The 24,065-nt window shown below is 42.5% G+C and overlaps 1 protein-coding gene across 9 annotated transcripts in view; it reads left to right on the top strand.

Annotated features, from left to right (window-relative positions):
- Window positions 1–1,213: 1,213 nt before the first annotated feature.
- The window catches only part of LOC103722329 (Spc97 / Spc98 family of spindle pole body (SBP) component), a 44,472-nt gene continuing 21,620 nt past the window's right edge, over window positions 1,214–24,065 (top strand). Inside the window, exons 1-5 of one of the 9 annotated variants that reach the window (XM_089926943.1) lie at window positions 1,214–1,807; window positions 2,980–3,717; window positions 4,608–4,635; window positions 22,187–22,381; window positions 22,576–22,923. In XM_089926943.1, coding sequence (XP_089783069.1) covers window positions 3,704–3,717; window positions 4,608–4,635; window positions 22,187–22,381; window positions 22,576–22,923 — 585 coding nt within the window. In that variant the 5' untranslated portion in view covers window positions 1,214–1,807; window positions 2,980–3,703. The remainder of the gene's footprint in view (window positions 1,808–2,979; window positions 3,718–4,607; window positions 4,636–22,186; window positions 22,382–22,575; window positions 22,924–24,065) is intronic. The other 8 variants (XM_089926941.1, XM_089926942.1, XM_089926940.1 and 5 more) reach the window with 8 other exon arrangements.

The following is a 24,065-nucleotide window of genomic DNA, read 5'->3' as shown; positions in this document are numbered from 1 at the left end:
TTCCGATCAATCGAGCCTCCAAAAGTGGGATCATGGTCCTTCCCCTATTGTCAATTTGCAGCCACTGAGATCTAGCCCGACCTAGGCACCGAGCTGACAAGGTCGTTGGAAAGGTCGGCTTGCTTGCTGTCTCGATCGAAGAAGTTAGCTTGAACTTCGTTGCATGTCTTCAAGGCGAAAGGGATGGACAAGGCTGTGCTTGGATGATGGCTCTAACATCGAATTTGACCTGAAACAATATAGATAAAGAAAGTCGGACAATGTCCGATAAGGGATCATTTGATGCTTAAGTCAGATTTAGCTCTTAGGGACTAGCGAAGATGTTATGAGAGTGGCAGAATGACAGTTGGGGTCTAAAAAGTTCTTTAAGAGCTTAAAAAAATTTAGAGAACTTAAAAGAACTTACCTAAAGGATTCCCTAGTATGGTTCATATAGGTGAGGGCTAACATCTGTCGCAAAGAAAATTGGGCACGTGCGATAGCTATTTTGATAGCAGATATCACCTCTTACTCGAAGATCATGCTCATGCATCTCGCCCGCACATCTCATTCGTGTGAATTCCTTGCACGTCACGTAGTTAAGAAAACTGTTTACGATCATGAAACTATTGCCAATTCGGAGGAGAGTTTGAAATTTGAGGGACTCTCTATGCACCTCTGAGATTGGCCATATGGCGGACTCTTATTGGTTGGCTTGTGGTATGTGGTGAGCTCCCATTAATCGGCCTGCTACATTGACTATGGTCGGTTTTAAGGCTTATCAATGACAACTACATATATGTAATATATATATACCTTAAAGCTTCATAACTATAATACACATGCATCATATATTGTTCAAAGTAAGCAACGATAAAATTCTAAGAAATTAGTCCATCAATCTGTTTCGTTTCACCTGAGAGTAACCAATTCTATTGAATGAACAGTCCCAAGTTTGAATTTTCGCAAATATCCTTTACTCTTACTAATCTAGATTTGGGCACCCGGGCTATGCAATTAATGCAGACTCTGACAACTGTAAATTAGTTCCTGGAAAATAGTTCTTGCTTTTTGGGTGTTATTTTTTGACAAGAGCTTTTTATTTGTTTTAGCAAGTCGTTGCCAACAAACAGTGTTGATTAGATACACCCTCTGTCCTAAAATTCATCCAGCATTTCCGAGGTACATTTCGTGGGAAATAACGTTAAGCACTACAGTCTACAAAAGGCTAACGCCAAGAGGCCTTTGGCTCTATCTGGTCCGCGTTGGACGATTATGATTGAAATATGCCTGATCCACTCGATCACAGACCGACCATCCCGTGTCTTGGAATGGGCTCTGTGAAGGACGCGACCCTCGGTTGGTAACCGCCGCCCCGTTCGTGGCTGATTCAATCACAAAAGTTCGTTCGGAAAACAAAGATACCGTTTTTAGACAAAAAAAAAAAAAAAAAAGAAAAAAGATATCGTCACGAGAAGGACGTTCTGAGGTATTTTGTTTCCCTTCGGCTGGTCAGAACTCAGAAGCGGGAAAGCCACTTGGTATTGGTATCGCGAATCTAAAGCCCTGGATCAAACAAAATTTAAATGAAGCGACGAAAAGGTAAACCCTAACGCTAAACCCCTCATTGGCCTCTGGACCTCCGCTTCTCTTCCCTGTCATGGAGGTCGACCGAAATTTCTCCTCGCTTCTTCGAAATCTCAAGATGGACGATCCGTGGAACCCTCCAAAGACGTGGGAGTCGATCCCCTCCGAGAGCGGAGCCGCTAGATCTGGTGATTCCGGTCGCGGACCTCAAGATCCTATCTACGATCCTTCTTCCGTTTCCGTAAGTGATTTTTTTTCTTTTTGTGTCCTTTTAATCTCCTTTCGCCCTTTTTAGTAGTACAATTTTGACGAAACTTTGATCGTTCTTGTTTTGCTTTAAAATTAAATCTTTTCGTTTCGATTTTTTTAGCACATCCTTTTCATGCCTTTTGTCTTGAAGGAGCATGGCTGAGTCGGGGGAGCGTCCAATTGACCTTGATTATTAGGTAGAAAATGTGGTCAATAAATCTTATTACGTGGAATTGTTTTCAGAAGAAGGTAATTTACATTTTTAGAAGGCATTGTTGGAAGTAGAAAGAATGGGTTGAAGAAGAGAGACAGAAGCAATCATCCTACGGTAGGGATAATGATAAATTACAGAGTGAGCACGACTAGATTTGATACGGGGCAGGTGAAATTGAAATGTATTGGGATGCGCCATGGAAATTTTGGGGTATTGACTTTAAGGAATTGAAGACACCAGGGAAATTATCATTGAAAAAATAGTTAACCATGATTTCATCAACAAATTTGATTACTTGGGCGAGTGTTGTCATCGGGCAGGAAGGTTTTCAATGAAGTGGAAGCTTGTGCTTATTAGGAAATGTAAATCATGCTTATGGGCTTTCTAAAATGACTTAACGGTGGAAGGGGATTATAGTGTTATTATTTATGCCAAGGAAATGCTGTCTTTTCTTTCTGGATTTGTTCCTAGCAGCGAGATGCTGCTATTTTATGTATTTTCAGAACATTAAAAGGATGGTGGACCAGTTTGCAGGAAATAGGGTTTGTAGAAAAGCACAATTATGGGTTCCTAATGTTGTTCCAACATTATCTTGCATTGTTATGCTATCTATGCAGTAGATATGTACATTACTAACAAGAAAAGCTGCATTAAATCTTCGAATGACCAGCATGGAATCTTTCTTATGTCAATCGTAGCATTATTGTCTATGATTTATTTTGTGAGTTGGGTCCTAATCCAGTAATTTGGTCATTGGGAAAGAAATATGAGAATCTTTACACCTATTTTTTTCATCAAATTCTTTACTACAAATACTTGACATTACAATTATCTGCTTTGCTTTTTCTACTGTGAAGGTATATTTATGCTTGGTTCAGTACCTTTTTTTACTTCATAAGCTTAAATCATGGTTCCACCGTAGTAGTAAAAATTGAATGATTTTCTTGCAGGATGCTGTTTTGGTGCGGTTGGTTACAAATGCTCTACAAGGCGTAAGGTCAGCTCTTGCTGAAATTGAGAAGCTCTCAGCAGCATTTTGTTCAAGCCCAGCAGATAGAACAATTCATCGGGTTCCTAGTTTGTGGTGTCGATCATTGAGCACTAATGCTTTGGGAAAGATTCTTAAATCTATATATCGTTCAGGTCTTCTGGTTTTTTTCCTCCAGAAGTTCATAAACTTTTATCTTTGTGAGGGTCAAGCTGTAATGACAGAAAACAGGGACAAAGAAGAGGAAGTTGAAGATCTAAACAATCCCAAGTTTGCAGAAAGTCTTCTAAGACCACTGTCCAAGGAAGTTCACCATAAAAATGAACTGGGTATGTACCCTCCTTACAGTCTGGTTAATCAGGCATTTTCAGTAGCCGTCAAGAAAGTTTTAGAAGGATACTTTTGTGCCTTCGATACTTTATTGGCATCAGTAAAATTAAGGCATGCAAATCCCTGTGCAAAATTTTCTGATGGAACTGTCAATCTCATGACTGCTGTTCATTCTGAAATCACTTTTCTGGAGGTTTACTTGCACACCAAGGAACTAAGAACACACATTGAGTCTCTTGGAAATATCTGCTTCCCTAAGTTTGCAGATCTTGGCCTGTCTAGAAAGGATTTAACAGTCGATGCTCAGTTAGAGTTTCATAACTTCCCAAGAGGAGCAGATTTACTCACATATTTGTATGTTCAGCTCCGAGTAAGCCTGATAAAACTATTTCCTCTTTTTGATTTCTTTCCTGTATTTTCTTCTTATCTATGATTCTTTTTATACATTCATCTGCGTATTTTACTTATTGCTTCGCATGCACTGCAATTTGTTATGTGTATGATGACCTTACTTATATTTGCATGAGTCCACCATTAGCAGTGTCAATGTGTTGCAGAATTTCTTTTGTCACGGTTTTATCCACAAAAATTAACATTAATGTATTATTAACTCCAAATCTAAGTCATATACGGGAGCTAAATTATCGTGTTTTATGTAAGTAACCTGCAATTTTGAAAGTTACCTGAGAAGTTAATCTTAATCTTTAGAAAGAAACATCCTATTGTTTATTCAATAAAGGCAGTAAGAAAAGAAAATTCTGTCAATAGATTTAACGATATCTAATAAGTGATTCTGGTTCATGCTAGTTGGCTTTGTAGGCAATTTCAGTTGCAATGATGAACCTATTTTAGTCTTTCAGTTGTACTTTCATTGCTTATGGCAGGCTAAATCTCGTTGTTGAATGCTTACTATTATATAAACTTAGTGACTACCTTGTAGTCTTTTATTTTAGAGAGTTGGAGACTTCTCACTTGGAATTTTACCTCATAATAACATCGAGAGATCAACACCTTGACCAACTTCTTAGCCAAACTCTATGGTCAATCATAGGGTCATTCTAGGTCAGCTAGATGACACATTAAAACCTATAAGATACCGATGATCTGGTTGAATATTCTTCTTCACATGAAATTGGTATATGATTGGTGATCCAATCAAAAGCCAAATCTTTGACTAGGTGTCCTGTTCATATTTTGGCTCCTTTATTCTCTTGTCTTGTGAATGAACTAACAACTGACCATCCTTGTGTTGATAATCAGGTGGATGGTAAGCTGCCCAGATAAGAGGGTATATTCTGTTACCAATTCTTCTTCTTTGCATTCGTTCATGCTTGTTCTTCTTACCCTTGTTTGCTCTCCCTTCCATAAATTGTTGTTTGAATGGACAATATTTAGTGATAGACAAGGGCTTTGCAGTTTTTCGTAATTACATTAGAATACAAACTAGCTTATGCTCCAACTTTTGCTTTCTTATTGAGCTTTTAATGCTGTCATCATGCTTTCTATTTAAGTCACATCATCTAAGTAGACATTTTTTTTTTGCTACTTTCTTATTTTTTGTTTTATTTGGTTATTGCATAGTATTTTTAGGATCCATTAGTAAATTTTTGTAAGACCTACAAAGCATACTAATATTTTCATAGACAATTATCCTTCTTCTTATTTTTTGGGATAACCACCTTCTTATTTCCATGATGAATACCTTTTCATTCCTTGTCTTGCTCCATGCAACTATAGAAAATTGGCGTGATGCTCATTTGTCTACTTCTAGCTTCACTTGAGCATGACGTTGGGAATAGTGAGACATGTTCAATCCCATGGTAAAGATGACCATTATGCATGTACAGTTCCTATATATTAAAATGACAAGAGGTATCTCTTTATGGTGGTTGACATAAAATCTTTTTTCACCCTTTTCTAGTAGTTATGTAGGCCATGTTACCTTTTGTGTAACATGTACAAACTTAAAGAGGATCCTTTCACTTGTCCAAAGTGCTTTTATCAAGTATTCTTGGACTATGAACTTGAGTAACCATCATTTTGATCTTTTTTTAATGCTTTATTAATGACATTATTGCCTTTAGCATTTTAAGTAGTGTGCCATACTGGGTGGTATAGGGCATGAAATATTAAACTGATAAGGCATCACGAGCGGTATGGGACTCAATACACCTCTTGCACCCACACGTGGTACTAATTATTGTGATAGCCATGTGTCCATATTGGGGCACGTGTAAGATATCAATATGTGTCCCAGAATTGGGACTTGAAACATGGTTTGTCTTGTGCTCTTATTACTTTTATTAGATTATAAAGCATAATTACTTGAATACTCACTTTAGGTACCTTTTCACTATTATTTTGAGATATAGCACCTTGTGTCACAAGTTTAGTATTTTCTAATTTTGTTATGTTGCTTATTTGTTGTGTACATGCAACTCTGATACTTTGAAGGAGTCAAAGTTTGCCAAAAGTTTATAATATCTATATGGAAGTTCTTGAGCATGTCTTAAAAATTTGGTAGATGGTTCTCAAATGCATCCATATGTTTAATCTCTATTTTATTTTGAGAATTAAAGACATGTCACTATAACGATCATGTTTGGCCTTAACAATGCCTTATCAAACAAGGGATTTTTGTCATTGGTTGCTTTTTTATTAAATGAAGTTATGCCGGCACATGCAATGCACATGACAGAAGTTTGAGTAATGACTATGATTCCCCTATCATTTTAAAACTTCTACTATTTAGAACCATGAAAGAGATGGTGATCATTGAGGGTGAAGGATTGTGAGGCAAGGAGAATGTTGTGAATAGATGTGCGGCTGCAAGTTAGCCTAGAGTCTAGGGTGAAGGCTCATCCTCGGGGGTGTTGTTTATGACTTACCTATTGGTTGGAGTTTCAGCAACAATGAAAAGGACATGGGTAGTAGTGAAAAAGGTTGGGATTCGCACTTGGTGGGAGACCCAGATGGTGACTCACATCAAGGTGGAGAGACTTCGTGCTTCTTTTACCAAATACTCTGTATTTGGTCATGGGAGCTTGAACACATCCATTAGCCTTGGAGATGGTGCCTCGTGGGCAAATTCTTAGTCGTTGCCTTTCGCCTGTGTTTTGTAACTTGGGAGATCAGAAGGTGTGCCATGACTTCCAAGTGCTAGAAGGTCTTGACGAGATGTTTGGTTTTTGATTTCAAATGGAGGTAGACTTGTTGCAGGTGTGGAGCATAGGGCCTAATAAGGTGATATGGCAGATCCTTGCAGTTAAGCCATGGCAACTTACTTTTGTTCCTTCAACTAAGGTTATTCAAGCAGTGATGGTGTGGATCTAGATGCCCAAGCTCCCTTGGGAGTATTGGGTTTTTGTATGGCTGTGTTGAATATCACCTCTGCTATTGGGGGTGCCTTTTGTATGGTTAATGTCACCCTCGAGGTTGGCACATCATCGGGTTGGACAGGCCACTATCCACTCATGCGTGCATATTGATCTTAGGAATCCATTAGTATAAGGGATTATCGTTGGTCCGTTGGAGATAGAGATATGACAAACATGTGTTTGAAAATGTAGGGGCCTTTTGCTTTGGCTATGGCCGCATTAGCCACCTTCGAGAGGCTGTACCTTCTTGAGAGAGGTAGGTGGGGTCGTCTCTTTACCTCGGAGAACATTGTCTTGGAAGTGAGTTCGATAAGAGAGCAAGATGGCCATGGTTCTCAGGGCGTGGCATTGCTGGCGCAGTGGCCATTATATGGATGTCATTGGTTAAGGTGCAAATTTGTTGGTCGATGAATTAGGTGGAGCAAAACAGGCTAGCGGATTAACCTGATACAATTAGGTGGACGGTCACTCGACTTGATACAATGACTTGCTTGAACTTGGATGCGCGAGTGCTATTAACTTACATGATGGTTTGCAATGGTGACAAGTTGCATATAGAAAGCACCCACTTATTGGCTCACTGGGCGGTAGGTTGTGTCCATCTAGGGCCATATTGTTTACTATGGGATGCCTAGATGTGTAGCTAGGTCCACCCAAGGAATAGTCGTTTAAACGATACTAGGTTGGCTCATGTGGGTCCTCAGTTTCATCCAATGATGCAACTAATGAGGAATCTCCACTACCGGACCCTAAGGACGAGGCCATTATTCCTCATTTAGGATAATCACTATTTGGACTAGAAGATGCTTGTTTTTGGCTATGGTTCTGGAAGGTAGCATGCTGGAGGTGTGGTTACCGCCCCTATGCAAATAGATGAGCCATGTCAATGTAAGGACCTAATGGGGTACTTCCCACTTAGCTGATTCATGGCAAGGCCCTTTTCCTTGATGGGGGGAACTCCAGCAAAACTTTCCTCCTGCTGACTTGGCTGGTGCAGCATGTTTGGCCCTGAACTTCCTACTGGCTGAGCCCACTCTTTGGCATGACAGCTATTGTTGGCACCTACAATAGCTCATCATCCAAAGGTTACCATGGGACAAGGTGTTTGACCACTAGAGAGCAATGTCTCTATCCATCTCATGGCTCTCTGAATGTACAATAACCTTACAGGTGGTGCATGGTCAGCTAGAGGACTTCACCATTGTTGCTTTGGTGGTGGACCCACCTTTAATTCCTACACCTGCCTTATGACATCTTTGTGGTGGAGGTGCTGGGGGGTAACAACATCCTCATCACCAGCGTGTCATTGATGTGTGCATTGTTTTTTTGCTGGAGAATCACTACTTGACTTTAGCCCCCAAGTGCATTGGTGTATCCTTGGCCCTTGCTTTTTTCTTTTAACCTGCCCTCTCCCGCTATGTTATTGAAGTTATGGTTGATGTTCCAATCCCATGGATGTGGGTTTGTGGAGGTTGGTCTTTTGGCTCTTCCCCTCCTTGAGTGTTGTGTGGGTGTCACTGTTTCATGGGTTTATGTTGTATGGGTTTGGCTGTGGTTGTTTTGTGTTATCTTGTGTTAGAGATGCCTAGACATTGCATTTGTTGTGGACGTCCACAACATGAATTGGTTTACATCTTTGTAGCTTCTCTATTATATAATATAAGCCTACTTACCAAAAAAACTTCTACTATTTATGTAAATTGATAACTTTGTGCACTTTTCTTGTCCTCCCTTAGGAAAGTCTTAAACTAGTTGAGGTAATCAATGGTGGGGGAGTTCAGACTCGTGGAGTAACTGCACAAGCAAGTTCTTTTCAGTATGTTAGTCAAGTCCAAAAGGTCTCCAAATCTGAACTATTTGCTAGGCATTGAGGGGATGGAGTTGAAAAAGAACATTGGTTTACCTATAAGGGCAAGAAGACATCATCGACGCGCACCTTAATAAAGAAATAGGCAATGTGGTGGCTGATGGTGGCCTAAGCAACACAAATGGGGTGGTAGTGGTGATGATGGGTTGTCGGGTGGCTGCTGGGAGGGAGTTGATATCTTTGCACACCTGCGTCATCATCTTTGCCCATGCTTCTAAGCTGGGTATCAATTGTTCCTATTTCCTAATAAGAGAGAGATGTTAGAAGAGAGTTGGGGATGGAGAAAAAGGCATGAGCTTTAACTAATGATTTGTTTAGGAAGTAGAGGAGATATTGTTTGACGAGTGTAGGTGATGAAATGAGGGGAGGATATTTTATGGGGATTTATGGAGAGAGGGGCTGTTGTTTGGTTCTTGTTTGGTTCTATTTTTTCGAGTATAAATCGGAAATGTTTTTTTTTCTGTGGTTTTGAGGTGAAGCCTTAGCGGTTTGGAGTTGTCAGAGCATATTTTTTCCTTTATTTTTTTAATTTTCTTTTTTGTCTTTTTTTCACTTAAGAGGAAAGAAAATGTTGGGGCTAGGATTAGTCCTATCATTCTTGTGTTCGTCAGATGTAGGAGGTGGTGCTGTTTTCCTACCTCGAAGCTCATGATGCAGTTCCAGAAAATATAGCAGTCTATGGGAAACACAAGAGAGTTTTATCTCTTTTCTTTTCTCTATTTTCTTGTAGTGGCCAGGGAGTCTTTAAATGCATTAGAATAGATGTGGGATTCATGGCACAGGTCGACATGCTTGTACGATGATGAGAAAATGCTTAAAAGAAGGTTATTTTGCTAAACAAATATAACACAAAATTATTTAAATAATTAATTAAAAATAATAATATTATAATTCACAATTTATTTATGATCTATTTTACTTCAAATTAAGGTTCGCCGTCTCTATATAGGATTCCGTACCGTGCCACACTGCATATTGTCAGTAGGGTATGGTACGGAGTCTTCTTGACATACCGAGTGTCAGTTTGCCACCCATATCGGGTACCGGTACTGAACCGGTATGGTACGGTAAGCTCCGTACCATTTGGTTTGGGTTGATATGGCTAACTATGCTTCAAATGAACATTCCTTTAAGGTCAATCCATTGCGAAGGATATATCTTTTGTTCATGTTCAATTATAATCATTGAGTTTTGCACTTAAAATGTATTGAATGTGAAAGGGATATGTTTCCATTTTATTTTTTCTCAAAATTTTATGAAGGTATTGAATGTTACATGCATGAGTTCCCTAGTATGCGATCAAAGATGATGACCCAAAAAGGATGCCATCAATTGTTTCTTGTCCCAAATGACTTATATCAACCTGGCCTAAATGATGGTTTGGGTTGGGTTGTCAGGTTAGGTCGAAAATTGCCACTGCCTTTCACTTTTATCCATTTCCTTTTTTGTGGATGTACTGAATACAACTTTCGTCATGTAGGTAGAAATATCTACTTGATTAACTAAAATTTACCTTCTTTTGTATACTGTTTTGTTCGTATGTTTTTTCCTCTTCTCCTTAAAATCATAAAATAAATATTAAGTTTTAGAAAAGGCCTCATCTTTGTTATATAAGTTTGCTAGCTTTTTTGCACTGTAGAGCTATTTGATCCACTCAAGGTTTGCCGAACCAATACTAGAGGGTGTATTGGCTGGCGTTTGGTTTGGGCGTTTGGTTTGACATGCTATGGGTTTGTACCATACTATTTTGGCATGCTCGAGCTTCTTTTTTTATTTTTAAAATTCGAACTGAAGTCGGTAAATAGTTTGTTGACTTCAATTTAAAACTTGCAAATAAAAAAAATGAGGTTTCGATGTTTCATTCCTTTTCTCTGTTCCACAAATGACGGAGATGGAGAGAGGGAGAGAGGGGGGCGAGAGAGGGATGGGGATAGGGAGAGAGAGGAAAAGAGAGAGGGAGGGAGATGGAGAGGGAGGAAGAGAGGGGAGACAAGGAGAGAGAGGAGGGAGAGAGAGGCTAGCTCAAGCTCGCTAGCATGTTATAATATTAGGGGTATAAATGAACCTAGCTCGTTGGCATGTTATACTGTTAGGGGTATAAATGAGCTAAGGTCAGGCGAGCTAGGCCTAGTTCAACCTCGGCTTATTTTGCATTCGAGCTACGATTGATCTAACTCATTCAATTTTGAGTTGAACTTGAGTTGTTCATGAATTGCTCGTCTAAGAGATTTTAGGAGAAATCGAGGTCTTTCAAGTAAGGTTTATAAAACTGGTACCGAAGGGTGTATTGGCCGGCGACTAGTTTGCACGGTACGGGTCTATACCATGCTGTTCCAGGGCGTACCCAAATAGAGAGAGTTGGAGAGGAAGGGGAGAGGGGGAGGGAGGAGAGAGAGAAAAGGAGAGAGGAAGAGAGGGAGGGAGGGAGAGCGAAGCAGGAGGAAAACCCTAACCCTCGAAGCGAGAGAGAGAGAGGGGGGAGGGAGAGGGAGAGGAAGAGTGAGAGAGAGGAACTTATTGGTGTTCGCAAGAGAGAGGAAGCATTCAAGAGCCATCATAAGCAGCCATTGGGGGGGTGTTTGTGAGTGGGGGGAGGGGGGCGCCTCTTAAAACATCGTGACTGGGTGGGGGTGGCATGCCACTTAAACCATTTTGGGTTTAATAAATGAACTGGAGGGGTTTTTAAGTGAACTAGGGGGTGGAGAGGGGTTTTATAACCAACCCGATCCGACCCGCTAAACCATTCCGACTTGGCGCCGATTTGGTTTGGTATGGGCTGAACCACCCTATTCAGGTCAGTTTGACAAACCATGCTTTCAAGGCTTTCATTTATGTACTTTGAGGTAATTATCATTATTGTATCTCAATTTGATAGTTGAAATATATTATATTTATATAAATTATGTTGAATTATGTTAATAAATATATAAAAGTAATTATTGAAGTAGTATATCATACAATATAATTTCTTTATTTATTTACATCCGCCTTAATTGAGTTGAGATCGAGTGAGCTAAGTCTTGCTTTATGTTGGGTCACTTGCTAATCAATCGAGCTGGATTTTGAGCTAAACATGAGTTAGCTTGTGAATAACTTGATTGTTTGAGAGCCATTTTACTATGCCACTACAAATAGGCAACAAATTCTCCAAAACATGTTATCTTCATTTCATCTTGCTTTTACAACTTGTGCATTTTTGAATTAAGACTAGAACTTTAGTGTTCCAGTGTTTTAACATAATAATCTTACGTCTCAACTAAGGTTTGAAATCTCGGTACAGGACACCATTTTACCATCTTTGTACAATGTCGGTACACATGGTATGGGGTGTGTTTGGTGTACCGATACTTGGTAGTCGGTACGCCCATCGTATTGCATATCGGTTCGGTACCTGTATGGTCTGGTACTCTCATATGTATTGGTACAAATCGCTATGGCATACCACTGTCTCAACTCTCAACCATTCAAACTATAGTGATCAAGGCAAGCCAAGCCATGCCGAATCGTCCATTTCAGGACGTATTGAATTGGACTAGTCAATTAGTAGCACAACTCAGCACGTCGAAATGGGATAAATGCTCTCGACTCAAAAACGAAGGCTTGAAGCCCTCCGGCTCTCTTGGTATCTTGTTTGAAGCCCTTTGTCCCCGTTGATGATGACGATGACGTCCCGACCAGGTGATATCCCCTTTTCTCTCTCTCGACGCCTTGTTTGAAGCCCTCGGTTCTTGTCACCTCCTCCTTGGGACTCATCGGATAGCTTGAACCTATTTGAAGCCCTCGGTCCCTATTGCCTCCTCTGCCTTGTCGGACGGCTCGAACTTGTTCTAAGCTCTTGGTTCTCGTCGCCTCCTCCTTCGGCCTCTGTCCTATTGTTGTTGGATGCTTCTCTCTCCATGTTTGGTCTCTCTCACTCTCAGTTGGGTCCAGAGTCTCCCCCCTCTCCTTCCTCTCCCTCCCTCTCTCTCTTTCTCTTTCTTCCTCTCCTTCCTCTCTCCTCTCCCTCGCCCTCCTTCCTCTCTAGCCCTCTCCCTCTCCCTCTCCCTCCCCTGTTTCCAGTATGCTGCAGTTCAATATGGTATGGACTGGTATGGTACCATACCATCCCGGTCACCTACTGGCACAACTATTAGTGTTGGTTTGGCTTACCTTGATATTGATTATTATGGTATGTATGATGCAAGGAATCTCAACATGCCTTTTGAGCATGAAAATTAGTGTAGCAACTGCAGTGATTCTTTTTTTCTTTTTTGTGAATGATGGATGCAATAGTGGATTACTATCTGATGGAAAATACAACACATTTTGATTGATGGATGATATGTGCAAGTGGAAAAGAAAATTATTGGGCAATTGTAGAAAATCAAATCTATCTAGTTACTGTCACGCCCCGGATCCGGATCCGTGACACGGCCGTGCTATTGCCGACTATCGCCCACAGTAGCACGTAGCCTCATACAGGGGTAACAGGTAGCCAAAAAGGATTCATCCTTATGTATATATTAAAAGTTTGCAGTACAACCTTCAAGTTTGAAACCAAAAATACAGAACTTCTATGCTATTCAAATGTACAGAAGTATATAAGCTTCTCCAAAAATACGAAGCTCTGTAACAAAATAAAAACATATCTGATGGCGATCACTGGTGAGGATCTGAAAGAAAACGAAACATAAACAGATGTGAGCTACACGGCTCAGTAAGTAATCCTGCATAATCCTACCGGATCAACCAGTAGACTAAACATGTAAATCAGGGTTTTGAGAAGCTGACATGCATGTTTATCTAATAATCATCCTGGCATAATAAGTATGCAATTTAAACAAAGCAGTAGTGCAAATCACAAAATTTTCATATTATATGCATATGAAACCGTGCCCCCCGGCATGCCGTGGTCCTTTTACTCTCGGATGCTACTGCGAAGTCAGACTCGGCCACTGGCGGGGCCAGCTCAGTTACTATTCAGCCACTGGCGGGGCAAGCTCAGTTACTATTCAGCCACTGGCGGGGCAGGCCCAATTCCAATTCAGCCACTGGCGGGGCAGCTCAGTTACTATTCAGCCACTGGCGGGGCGGCTCAGTTACTATTCAGCCACTGACGGCTCAGTCATTCTCAGTAGCATCTTTGAGCCCATTATAGTGCCTCTGGGCTAGCTAAGACTTTATAAACTTACATGCATGATTATAATATCAGTATCATCATGTTGCATACATAGCCATAGCTTCTGGGATCATTAAAGTTACTTATGCATTGTAACATATCATGTATGAAACATATATACTTAAAATAAATGCTTAGGAAACATTAATAACATAACATGATCCATAACAGGATTAGGACAGGTTACTTACAGTGATTCGTTTTCTCCCAAGTTTCTTACGTCCTGGTGACGGATCCTGAGTCACCTAAAATCACATTATAATGAGCATATTATTTCCTTTTACTTGTTTGGATTCTACCCGAAATTTAGCCCAAGTCTAATGTGTTCATATTGGAGCCTTGATTGGGTCCATATGGTTTAATTGGCCTTCTAATTGGTCATTAGGCTTAATCCCAAGTTTAATTTGGGTTTAATTTTGGTTAAATTTATAGTCTGGCTTGTCCAGACTTAGCCCAATTTGATTGGGCTCGGGTTTAGTCAAATTTGGCTAAGCCCTTTCCCCTTTTTTTTTCTCTTTTTCTTTTTCTTTTTCTTTTTCTTTTTCTTTTTCTTTGGGCTTAACGGGTTGCGGGTTCGGATTCGGATCCGACCCGCGAACCCGTTATCAGGTTTTCTTCCCCCCTTCCAGAGGCTTCCGCCTCTTCATCTCCCGCTCTCCTCTCTCTCCTCTCTTTTCTCCTTCGTCTCCACCGAAACCCACGCCTCCGGCCGGTCCTCCGGCCCCCTCCTCCTCCGGCCAGATCTGTGGCCTTCTCCCTCTCGGTCACTCCCTCTCCTTCTCTCTCTCTTTCTCTTTCTTTCTTCTTTGTTTTCGCCGAGACCCTAGCCTCCGGCCGAGCCCTCGGCTTTCTTCTTCTCCTCCGGCCGGATCTACGGCCTCCTCTCTCTCTCCTTTCCTCCCTTGCTCTCTCTTTCTTCTTTTTTTTTTTTTTTTCTTTATTTTCACCGAAACCCCGACTTCCGGCCCACCGAAACCCTCCTCTTCTTCCTTTTTCTTCCCTTGCAGGCGGCCGGGGAGACGAGGCTCCCCCCGATCTACCAACCGAGGTGGAGTTTCCCCCCCGGAGCGCCGGCGGAAGGGAAGGCCAGCCCTTCCTCCCTCCGAAGTAATGCCGGAGAGGGGAAGGGCTCGGAGATGGGTCGGGATCCGGCTATAAACGAGAGCCTCCACCCGCTCCGTCCACGGCAAGGCATGGCCGGAGGGGATGAAGCCTCAAGGTCCGGTGAGTTTTTTTTTTTTTTTCTTTCTTCTTTTTCTTTTCTTCGGTCCTTCCTTCCGGCACCACCACCCCTTGCCGGAGAAGAGGTGGTGGTCCGGCCGGGGCTGGCGGCCCTGTGGCCGCCTCTGTTGTCGTCCCGGCCAGATATGGCGGCCTGGGTTGCCCCCCCGAACCCCAAGGTACCCGCGGCCGAGGCCGCGGTGTCCGGTTCGTCAACAGGCCGAACCCGGTTGGGTTCGGTCCGGATGGTCGCGGCCTGTGAGTCCGGCCCGACCCAGGGATTGTGGGTTTTTCTCCCTCTCCTGTGCCGGCCTCCTCCCCTCTATGTCACTGTTGACACAGAGGGGAAGAGCACCCCACAGAGGGGTTTCTCCATGCTTTATAATTTTATTAACAGGGAGTCCATACCTGGTTTTAGTCGGGTGTAGTCGGGCAGTGCTTCCTCCCTGGTAGTCCCCCCTTCTTCAGAGCTTCAGGGCTCCTTGGCCTTAGGCTCCAGGGCTTCGGCTCCCTCTCTCTTTCTCTCGTTCGGTGTTTAGGGGGGTCTGTGATTTGGGGTTGCCGGCAGAGGCTTAAATATTTGTTTAGAGGATGAAACCTCCCTCTGAGAGGTCCCATCCTCTCCTTTCCTCCATACTTCGGGACTGGCCGCCGCCCCCCCTTGTCTCCGGCGCGCCGGCATCGGCTGCCAGCAGGGGGTGCGGTAACCCCTCCCTGTCGGTCTTATCCCTTCGTTTTTTTTTTAATTCCTGATAATAATTATGCTGGCTACAGTGAAATTTGGGCCCAACCCTTAACTGGGCCTATTTCTTATTGGGCCTAGTAGGTTGTGGGCCCGGACATTACATCCTTCCCCCCTTAAATAAATTTCGTCCTCGAAATTAAACATACCTCGGTTCTCGAAGAGCTGAGGGTAGCGTTGTCGCATCTCTTCCTCCAATTCCCAGGTAGCTTCCCTTTCAGTGTGGTTGGTCCACTGGACTTTAACGTAGGGAATGGTGCGCCTTCGGAGAATTTGCTCTTTTCTGTCTATGATGCGCAGGGGAGCCTCCTCATAGGTTAAATCTTTATTTAATTGCAGAGGCTCATGTGGTACCACATGGCTGGGATCCGGAACGTACCTCCGTAACAAAGAGACGTGAAAGACGTTGTGTACGCCTGATAGCTCTGAAGGTAGGGCCAATTTGTAGGCAACTTTGCCTATTCTAGCAAGAACCTCAAATGGGCCAATGTAGCGAGGACTTAATTTGCCGTGTCTTCCGAATCGGGTAATACCCTTTGATGGTGAAATTTTTAGGAAGACAAAGTTCCCCTCCAAAAATTCCAAGGCCCTTCTTCCTCTGTCAGCCCATCTTTTCTGTCTATCCTGGGCAGCCTAAAGCCTTTGCTTAATTAGTAGTACCTTGTCTCTGGTGTGCTGGGCCAGTTCGGGGCCTAGCATTTTCCGCTCCCCGACATCATCCCAGTGTAAGGGGGATCGGCATCTTCTCCCATAGAGAGCTTCGTATGGGGCCATCTGGATACTGGAATGGTAGCTATTGTTATAAGCAAATTCCACCAGTGGTATGTGACTATCCCAGTTTCCACCTAGGTCCACAGTGCAAGCCCTCAGCATGTCTTCCAGAGTTTGGATTGTCCGCTCTGACTGGCCGTCAGTCTGGGGGTGGTATGCTGTACTGAGCCTCAGTCCGGTACCCATGGCCTTCTGAAAGCTTTCCCAGAATCTGGACACGAATCGGGGGTCACGATCAGAAATGATACTCACTGGTACTCCGTGCAGGCGTACAATCTCATCGATGTATAATTGGGCCAGCTTGTCTAAAGGAGTACCAATTCTGAATGGCAGAAAATGAGCTGATTTTGTAAGGCGATCAACAATCACCCACACTGCATCATTCTTTCTCACCGTTTTGGGGAGTCCTGTAACAAAATCCATCGTGATGTGCTCCCACTTCCATTCAGGAATTTCTATTGGTTCCAGCAACCCTGCTGGCCTCTGGTGCTCTGCTTTTACTAGCTGACAGGTCAAGCATCGGGCCACAAACTCAGCTATTTCTCTCTTCATCCCCTTCCACCAGTAATGTTCCCGAAGGTCCCGGTACATTTTAGTATTGCCTGGATGAATAGAGAAACGGGATTGGTGGGCTTCTTCCATGATTTCCCTTTTTAGGTCAACATTTGCCGGTACACACAGTCGGTGGCCAAACCTTAGAGTGCCATCTGGGTGCATTTGGAGTTCGGGTCGCAACCCTTTCTCCACTTCATCCTTGAGCTGGCAAATGTGCTCATCAGACTGCTGGGCAACCTTTATTCTATCGATCAAGGTTGGTTGTATACTCAAGGCGGCCAGCAAAATTGTTGTAGTTTGGGTAACCACCTCAACCTGCATTTTATCGAGATCCTTCTGAATCTGTGGTTGAGTGGTGAGTAAAGCGGCGGAGCTTATAACTGACTTTCTGCTTAGGGCATCCGCCACCACGTTGGCCTTTCCTGGGTGGTATTTAATACTCAGGTCATAATCCTTCAAGAGTTCCAACCACCTTCTTTGCCTCATATTCAATTCCTTCTGGGTGAATATATACTTCAGGCTCTTGTGGTCGGTGTACACATCACAGTGTTCGCCATACAAATAATGTCTCCAAAGTTTCAAGGCGAACACTACTGCGGCCAACTCTAGGTCATGTGTCGGGTAGTTCTGTTCATAGGGTTTCAGCTGTCTCGAGGCATAGGCTACCACCTTGCCATCTTGCATCAGCACACAGCCTAGCCCGTTCTTGGAAGCATCACTGTAGATGGTAAATTCTCCCGTTAAGGACGGTAATGTCAAAATTGGGGCAGAAACTAACCTTTGTTTAAGCTCCTGGAAGCTCCTCTCACACTTGCCGTCCCAGATAAACTTGGCCCGTTTCTTAGTCAACTGGGTCAAGGGGGTAGCTATTTTGGAGAACCCTTCCGCAAATCGCCGGTAATACCCGGCTAATCCCAAAAAGCTTCTTATTTCCTTGGCGTTGGTGGGACGAGGCCAATCCACCACCGCTTCTATCTTCTTGGGGTCCACTGACACTCCTTCCTTGGAGATTATATGGCCGAGGAACGCCATACTGTCCAGCCAGAACTCACATTTGTTCAGCTTGGCGTACAGCCTCTTCTCTCGAAGGATTTGTAGCACCACCCTCAAATGGTCTTCATGTTCCTTCCGGCTCTTTGAGTATATCAAAATGTCATCGATAAAAACTATCACGAACTGATCCAAATATTGTTTAAAGACTCTGTTCATCAAGTCCATAAATGCAGCCGGGGCATTGGTCAGTCCAAAAGGCATAACCAGAAATTCATAATGCCCATACCTGGTTCGAAATGCAGTTTTTGGCACATCCTCAGATTTGATCTTCAGCTGATGGTAGCCTGACCTCAAATCTATCTTGGAGAAGACTTGGGCGCCTTGCAGCTGATCAAACAGGTCATCGATCCGAGGTAGGGGATATTTGTTCTTTATGGTTATCTTGTTCAATTTCCGGTAATCGATGCATAGCCGCATACTCCCGTCTTTCTTTTTCACAAATAGGACAGGAGCTCCCCATGGCGACGCACTGGGCTGGATGAACTTTTTATCCAGGAGTTCTTGTAGTTGTACCTTCAATTCCCTTAACTCAGCAGGGGCCATCCGGTAAGGAGCCTTGGAGACTGGCCCCTCTCCTGGTGCGAGGTCGATTGTGAATTCGATCTCTCGGTCTGGGGGTAATCCTGGTAATTCCTCCGGGAAGACATCCGGATATTCTCTGACTACTGGAATATCTTCCAGTTTGGTCTCTTTCTGGGTATCCATTACACAGGCCAGATAGGCCATACACCCTTTTCTCACAGCCTTTCCAGCTTTTAAGGCAGAAATAAAGTGTAGTGTAGGAGCATCTTGAAGGGGTATATCGCCCTGAAAGAAAAATTCTTGCTCCCCAGGTATCCGAAATACCACCCTCTTGTGGTAACAATCAATGTGGGCGTGATACTGTGACATCCAGTCCATGCCCAAGATAATATCAAAGTCTTGCATGTCAAGCTGTAAAAGATTTGTCTCTAATTCTTTTTCCCCTATCTGAATTATGCAATCTTTATATTTAGTGTCAACAATTGCGGTTTTCTGAAGGGGTGTAGCAACATGCCATGGTTCCACTAATTTCTCAGATGTGCTATGTAATTGTCTGGAAAAGCTAACCGACACGAAAGAATGCGTAGAACCAGAATCAAATAGAATGAGGGCAGGAACCAAGTTGACCAGAAGTGTACCTGTCACCACTTGATCGCTAGCACTGGCATCCTGTCGAGTCAGTGCGAAAACCCGAGGGTTACCCCTCGATCTCTGGTCCTCTGGTGCAGTATGTCTGGGCTCGTCCTTCTTTCGGCTAGGGCAGTTGCGGGCGATGTGTCCTGTCTGCCCGCAAGAATAACAAGCTCCGGTCTTCTTCATGCAGGTACCCCTGTGGTTTCTGCCACAGGTGGGGCAGCCTCTGCTCTGTCTCTTCTTGGGCACAGACCCCTTGCTGCCTCCAGCCCCACTACTCGGTGCTCCTGATGACCGGGTCCTCTTCAGGTCCTCCCTCTCTCTCCCGGACCGTATCAGGTCAGCCTCAACCTTCAAGGCTCGGTCCAGTACATCTTTGTAGCTTGAGAATAAATGGGAGGATATTCGGGACCGAATCCCGTACCTCAATCCCTGCTCAAACCGGTTCACCTTACTTCTCTCATCCTCCATGAACTGGGGGCAAAATCGTCCCAGTTCGTTAAATTTATTGGCGTACTCCAGAATGGACATCTGGTCAGTCTGGGTTAGTGTCAAAAACTCATTCTGCTTCGCCAGGTGCACTGAGTCCGGAAAGTATTGATTGTAAAACATCCTCTTAAAGTCCCTCCAGGTGAGTCTGTCAACGGCATAAGCCGTCTCCATGGCCGTCCACCAGTATTCGGCGTTTCCTGTCAGCATAGAGGTCGCCAGCCGGACTGTCACCTCATCAGGAAAGTGGAGGGCTCGGAACATCTTTTCTATCTCCCGGATCCATGTTTCAGCCGCCATAGGGTCAGACCCACCCTCAAAGGTCGGGGGGTTCAGTCGGCGGAACCTCTCATAGCAGGAGTCTGCTGATGGCATAGCGGCCAACTGCATCATCTGCTGCTGTTGCAGCACTTGCGCCATAAGCTGATACACTCCGGCTAGGCCTGCCTGACCTGCTGCAGACCGTGGAGTATCCGGGAAAACTGACCGCTCGCTGGGCTCCGGGGAGGGTGGTCTCCGGTCGTCATCCATATCTTCCTAATGATCACCTAGCAGTCAAAATTTTTTTAAAGTGAGGTTATGATAAACTAGCATATTATAACATTTTCTATGACGGTGACATTCTTAACTACCCTTTTCCTTAGGCATTTTATGGTTATTCTATTGTTTAACCTAAGGCTCTGATACCACTAGATGTCACGCCCCGGATCCGGATCCGTGACACGGCCGTGCTATTGCCGACTATCGCCCACAGTAGCACGCAGCCTCATACAGGGGTAACAGGTAGCCAAAAAGGATTCATCCTTATATATATATTAAAAGTTTGCAGTACAACCTTCAAGTTTGAAACCAAAAATACAGAACTTCTATGCTATTCAAATGTACAGAAGTATATAAGCTTCTCCAAAAATACGAAGCTCTGTAACAAAATAAAAACATATCTGATGGCGATCACTGGTGAGGATCTGAAAGAAAACGAAACATAAACAGATGTGAGCTACACGGCTCAGTAAGTAACCTGTCCTAATCCTGTTATGGATCATGTTATGTTATTAATGTTTCCTAAGCATTTATTTTAAGTATATATGTTTCATACATGATATGTTACAATGCATAAGTAACTTTAATGATCCCAGAAGCTATGGCTATGTATGCAACATGATGATACTGATATTATAATCATGCATGTAAGTTTATAAAGTCTTAGCTAGCCCAGAGGCACTATAATGGGCTCAAAGATGCTACTGAGAATGACTGAGCCGCCAGTGGCTGAATAGTAACTGAGCTGCCCCGCCAGTGGCTGAATAGTAACTGAGCCTGCCCCGCCAGTGGCTGAATTGGAATTGGGCCTGCCCCGCCAGTGGCTGAATAGTAACTGAGCTTGCCCCGCCAGTGGCTGAATAGTAACTGAGCTGGCCCCGCCAGTGGCCGAGTCTGACTTCGCAGTAGCATCCGAGAGTAAAAGGACCACGGCATGCCGGGGGGCACGGTTTCATATGCATATAATATGAAAATTTTGTGATTTGCACTACTGCTTTGTTTAAATTGCATACTTATTATGCCAGGATGATTATTAGATAAACATGCATGTCAGCTTCTCAAAACCCTGATTTACATGTTTAGTCTACTGGTTGATCCGGTAGGATTATGCAGGATTACTTACTGAGCCGTGTAGCTCACATCTGTTTATGTTTCGTTTTCTTTCAGATCCTCACCAGTGATCGCCATCAGATATGTTTTTATTTTGTTACAGAGCTTCGTATTTTTGGAGAAGCTTATATACTTCTGTACATTTGAATAGCATAGAAGTTCTGTATTTTTAGTTTCAAACTTGAAGGTTGTACTGCAAACTTTTAATATATATATAAGGATGAATCCTTTTTGGCTACCTGTTACCCCTGTATGAGGCTGCGTGCTACTGTGGGCGATAGTCGGCAATAGCACGGCCGTGTCACGGATCCGGATCCGGGGCGTGACAGTTACTCTAGTAGTTTTTCAAACATTTCTATGATGAGTATTTGTCCCTGTGGAGCTCATATGAAAGAAATTGATGCCTATTTTGTAATTTTCACATTTATAACCATATATTATATGGTTGCATTCAAAGTCCGCAGAAATATGAGACACAAACTTGATATCAGAAGTACTAATAATTAATTGCTTACATTTCCATTTAATTTTGGATAATGCGTGGGATATATGCTATTATGATTTATACCTAGGTTTCTTATTATTTTTTACCTAATGTTACGCAAGAGGGAAGTAAAGCCTAAATAATGGCACATTTTGGTGGAAGAACAGCTTATTATGTTCATAACATTATTCTTATGGTATTTTTTGCATGTTTCATTCGTACTAGTAGTTTGTGTAAGCTGCATAATCTATTTCAATCGTGAAATGCAATTTCTGTAGTAAAGGCTGAAAAATCTTATTTACTATTTTTAATTTTAGGATGCTGATCGAGTTCATCATCCACTTCTTAAATTTCTCTTTGTTCGCTCATTTGAACCATACTATGGCTTCATCAAATCATGGATTTATCGAGCTACCGTTGATGATCCTTATGAAGAGTTTTTTGTAGATTATTTACCGACTTCAAATGGTGCAGTTGACTCTCCTAGTGACCTCTCTTTAACATTCATCAAGGTAGTACATTTTCATTTCCTCTTTCTTTCCTGTTTTGAGTCTAAAAATAGGTAATTTGTGTGGAACATCCTTTTCATGAGTGCATAGAAATTCCTGTAACACCTTTTTTGAGGATACGTGAACATATGGAAGGTTTAATATATATATATATATTCTATTTCTTATTTCTAACTGTATGGAAAGTTGAAATTCAGGTCCGAGATTGCGTATCAATTCCTTGTTTTCTGAAAGATGTTTGTCGTCCCCTTCTCCGAGCGGGACAACAACTTCAAGTTCTTGTGAAACTTCTCAATTTATGCAGTCTTTCTGTCAGTCAGGAAGGAGCTTGTATGCCTTGCGATATTGCAGATCTTGAGGAAATTCTTCCTTATTGGTCTGGCACATCAAGTGACTCAGCATGTCTTATGAACTCACTAGCTTTTACCAAAATCAGAGTAGAAGACTTAATGCATAAGAGGGACGCTCTTTATAAAATGATGCTGGAAAAGCTTCAAAGTTTTTTCTCAAATTTTATTGTCAGAAATCAGCAGATCAATCGCAATGTAAGAACCATATTCTCTTTGCTTATCACTCCTTTGGTATTTGTGCACCTGTGACATAGATTTGTTATTACTGACAGCCAAATTATTGGCCTAAGCTTCTTGTTTTGGCTTTCTTTCAGCTGTATGGTTATGATGGTACCCTAGGTCAATTCTGAAGAATTATATCACAGCTTTTCTAATCAGAGTTTGCTGTTAAAAGTTGATAAAAATTATAATGACATTTATTGCCATATTTTGATGCTTCCAATGTGCTACTGGACTTCAACTTCAATTTCTCATGCAATTGTGCTGTAATTCATTAACTTGGTTGTCCAACTGAGCTACTAGGGGCCTCCAAAAGCATCACATTACCAGCTTGCCCTAGATTAAAATAATGGAGAGGGGACAGATTGTCAAGAGTCTCTGAAATGTGATCCCTGTCTTCTAGCACTCTCTCTGTGTTCGACATCTCTTCTTCTCTCTTTTCCTTTTCTTTTCAGTGTTTGGAGAACATAATTTTCTGTTGTGAAAACAGGTGTTAGTGATCTTTACTCTGTGTCTAGGATCACTTTAAGGGACACGCCAGTAAATAGTACAGTATTAGACAGCAATTCAGGCTCATTATTGAAAACATGGTGTCAGGACTAATGAAAGAAGAATGCCCGAATACTTGAAAGAGCAATGCTCTTTGAAGAATTGCTTATGGATGGAACTTTTATTGGCTTCTAGAGTGTTGGCAGATGGTTACAATAAATTGGAAGACCTTATTGTTCAATGGAAACATGCTTTCCTTAAAACAAGTCAGGTAAATGGAATAGCAATATCTGCATGTGAGGGTGAGGTTTTCGTAGAATTTTGCTAGCTGGTGATGTGCTTCTGATTGAATAACAATATGTTTAACTCAAGAATTGTTGTCTACCATCTTCGAGGGCATGTGGCTTTTGATGTTAACTTTTGTGGTACTTTGTTTTCTTTGTTTTATTTTATTTTATTTTAATTTTTGTGATATGTCACTAAGGTATTGAATTTATTATCAAATGAAAAGCTGCCAAGGTGGCTAGGCGTTCTTCAATTGGTAGGGACCGAACTACCTAGTCCTTATTCAACTCAAAAATTGTTATCCATCATCTATGCGGGCATGTGGTTTTTGACTTTGATTTTGT

This window comes from Phoenix dactylifera, chromosome 13 (genome assembly GCF_051530095.1).
Source record: "Phoenix dactylifera cultivar Ajwa chromosome 13, Ajwa_hap1_PhDact_Kaust_v1.1, whole genome shotgun sequence".
Lineage (NCBI taxonomy): Eukaryota > Viridiplantae > Streptophyta > Magnoliopsida > Arecales > Arecaceae > Phoenix > Phoenix dactylifera.
This window is presented reverse-complemented; position numbering and strand designations above follow the sequence as displayed.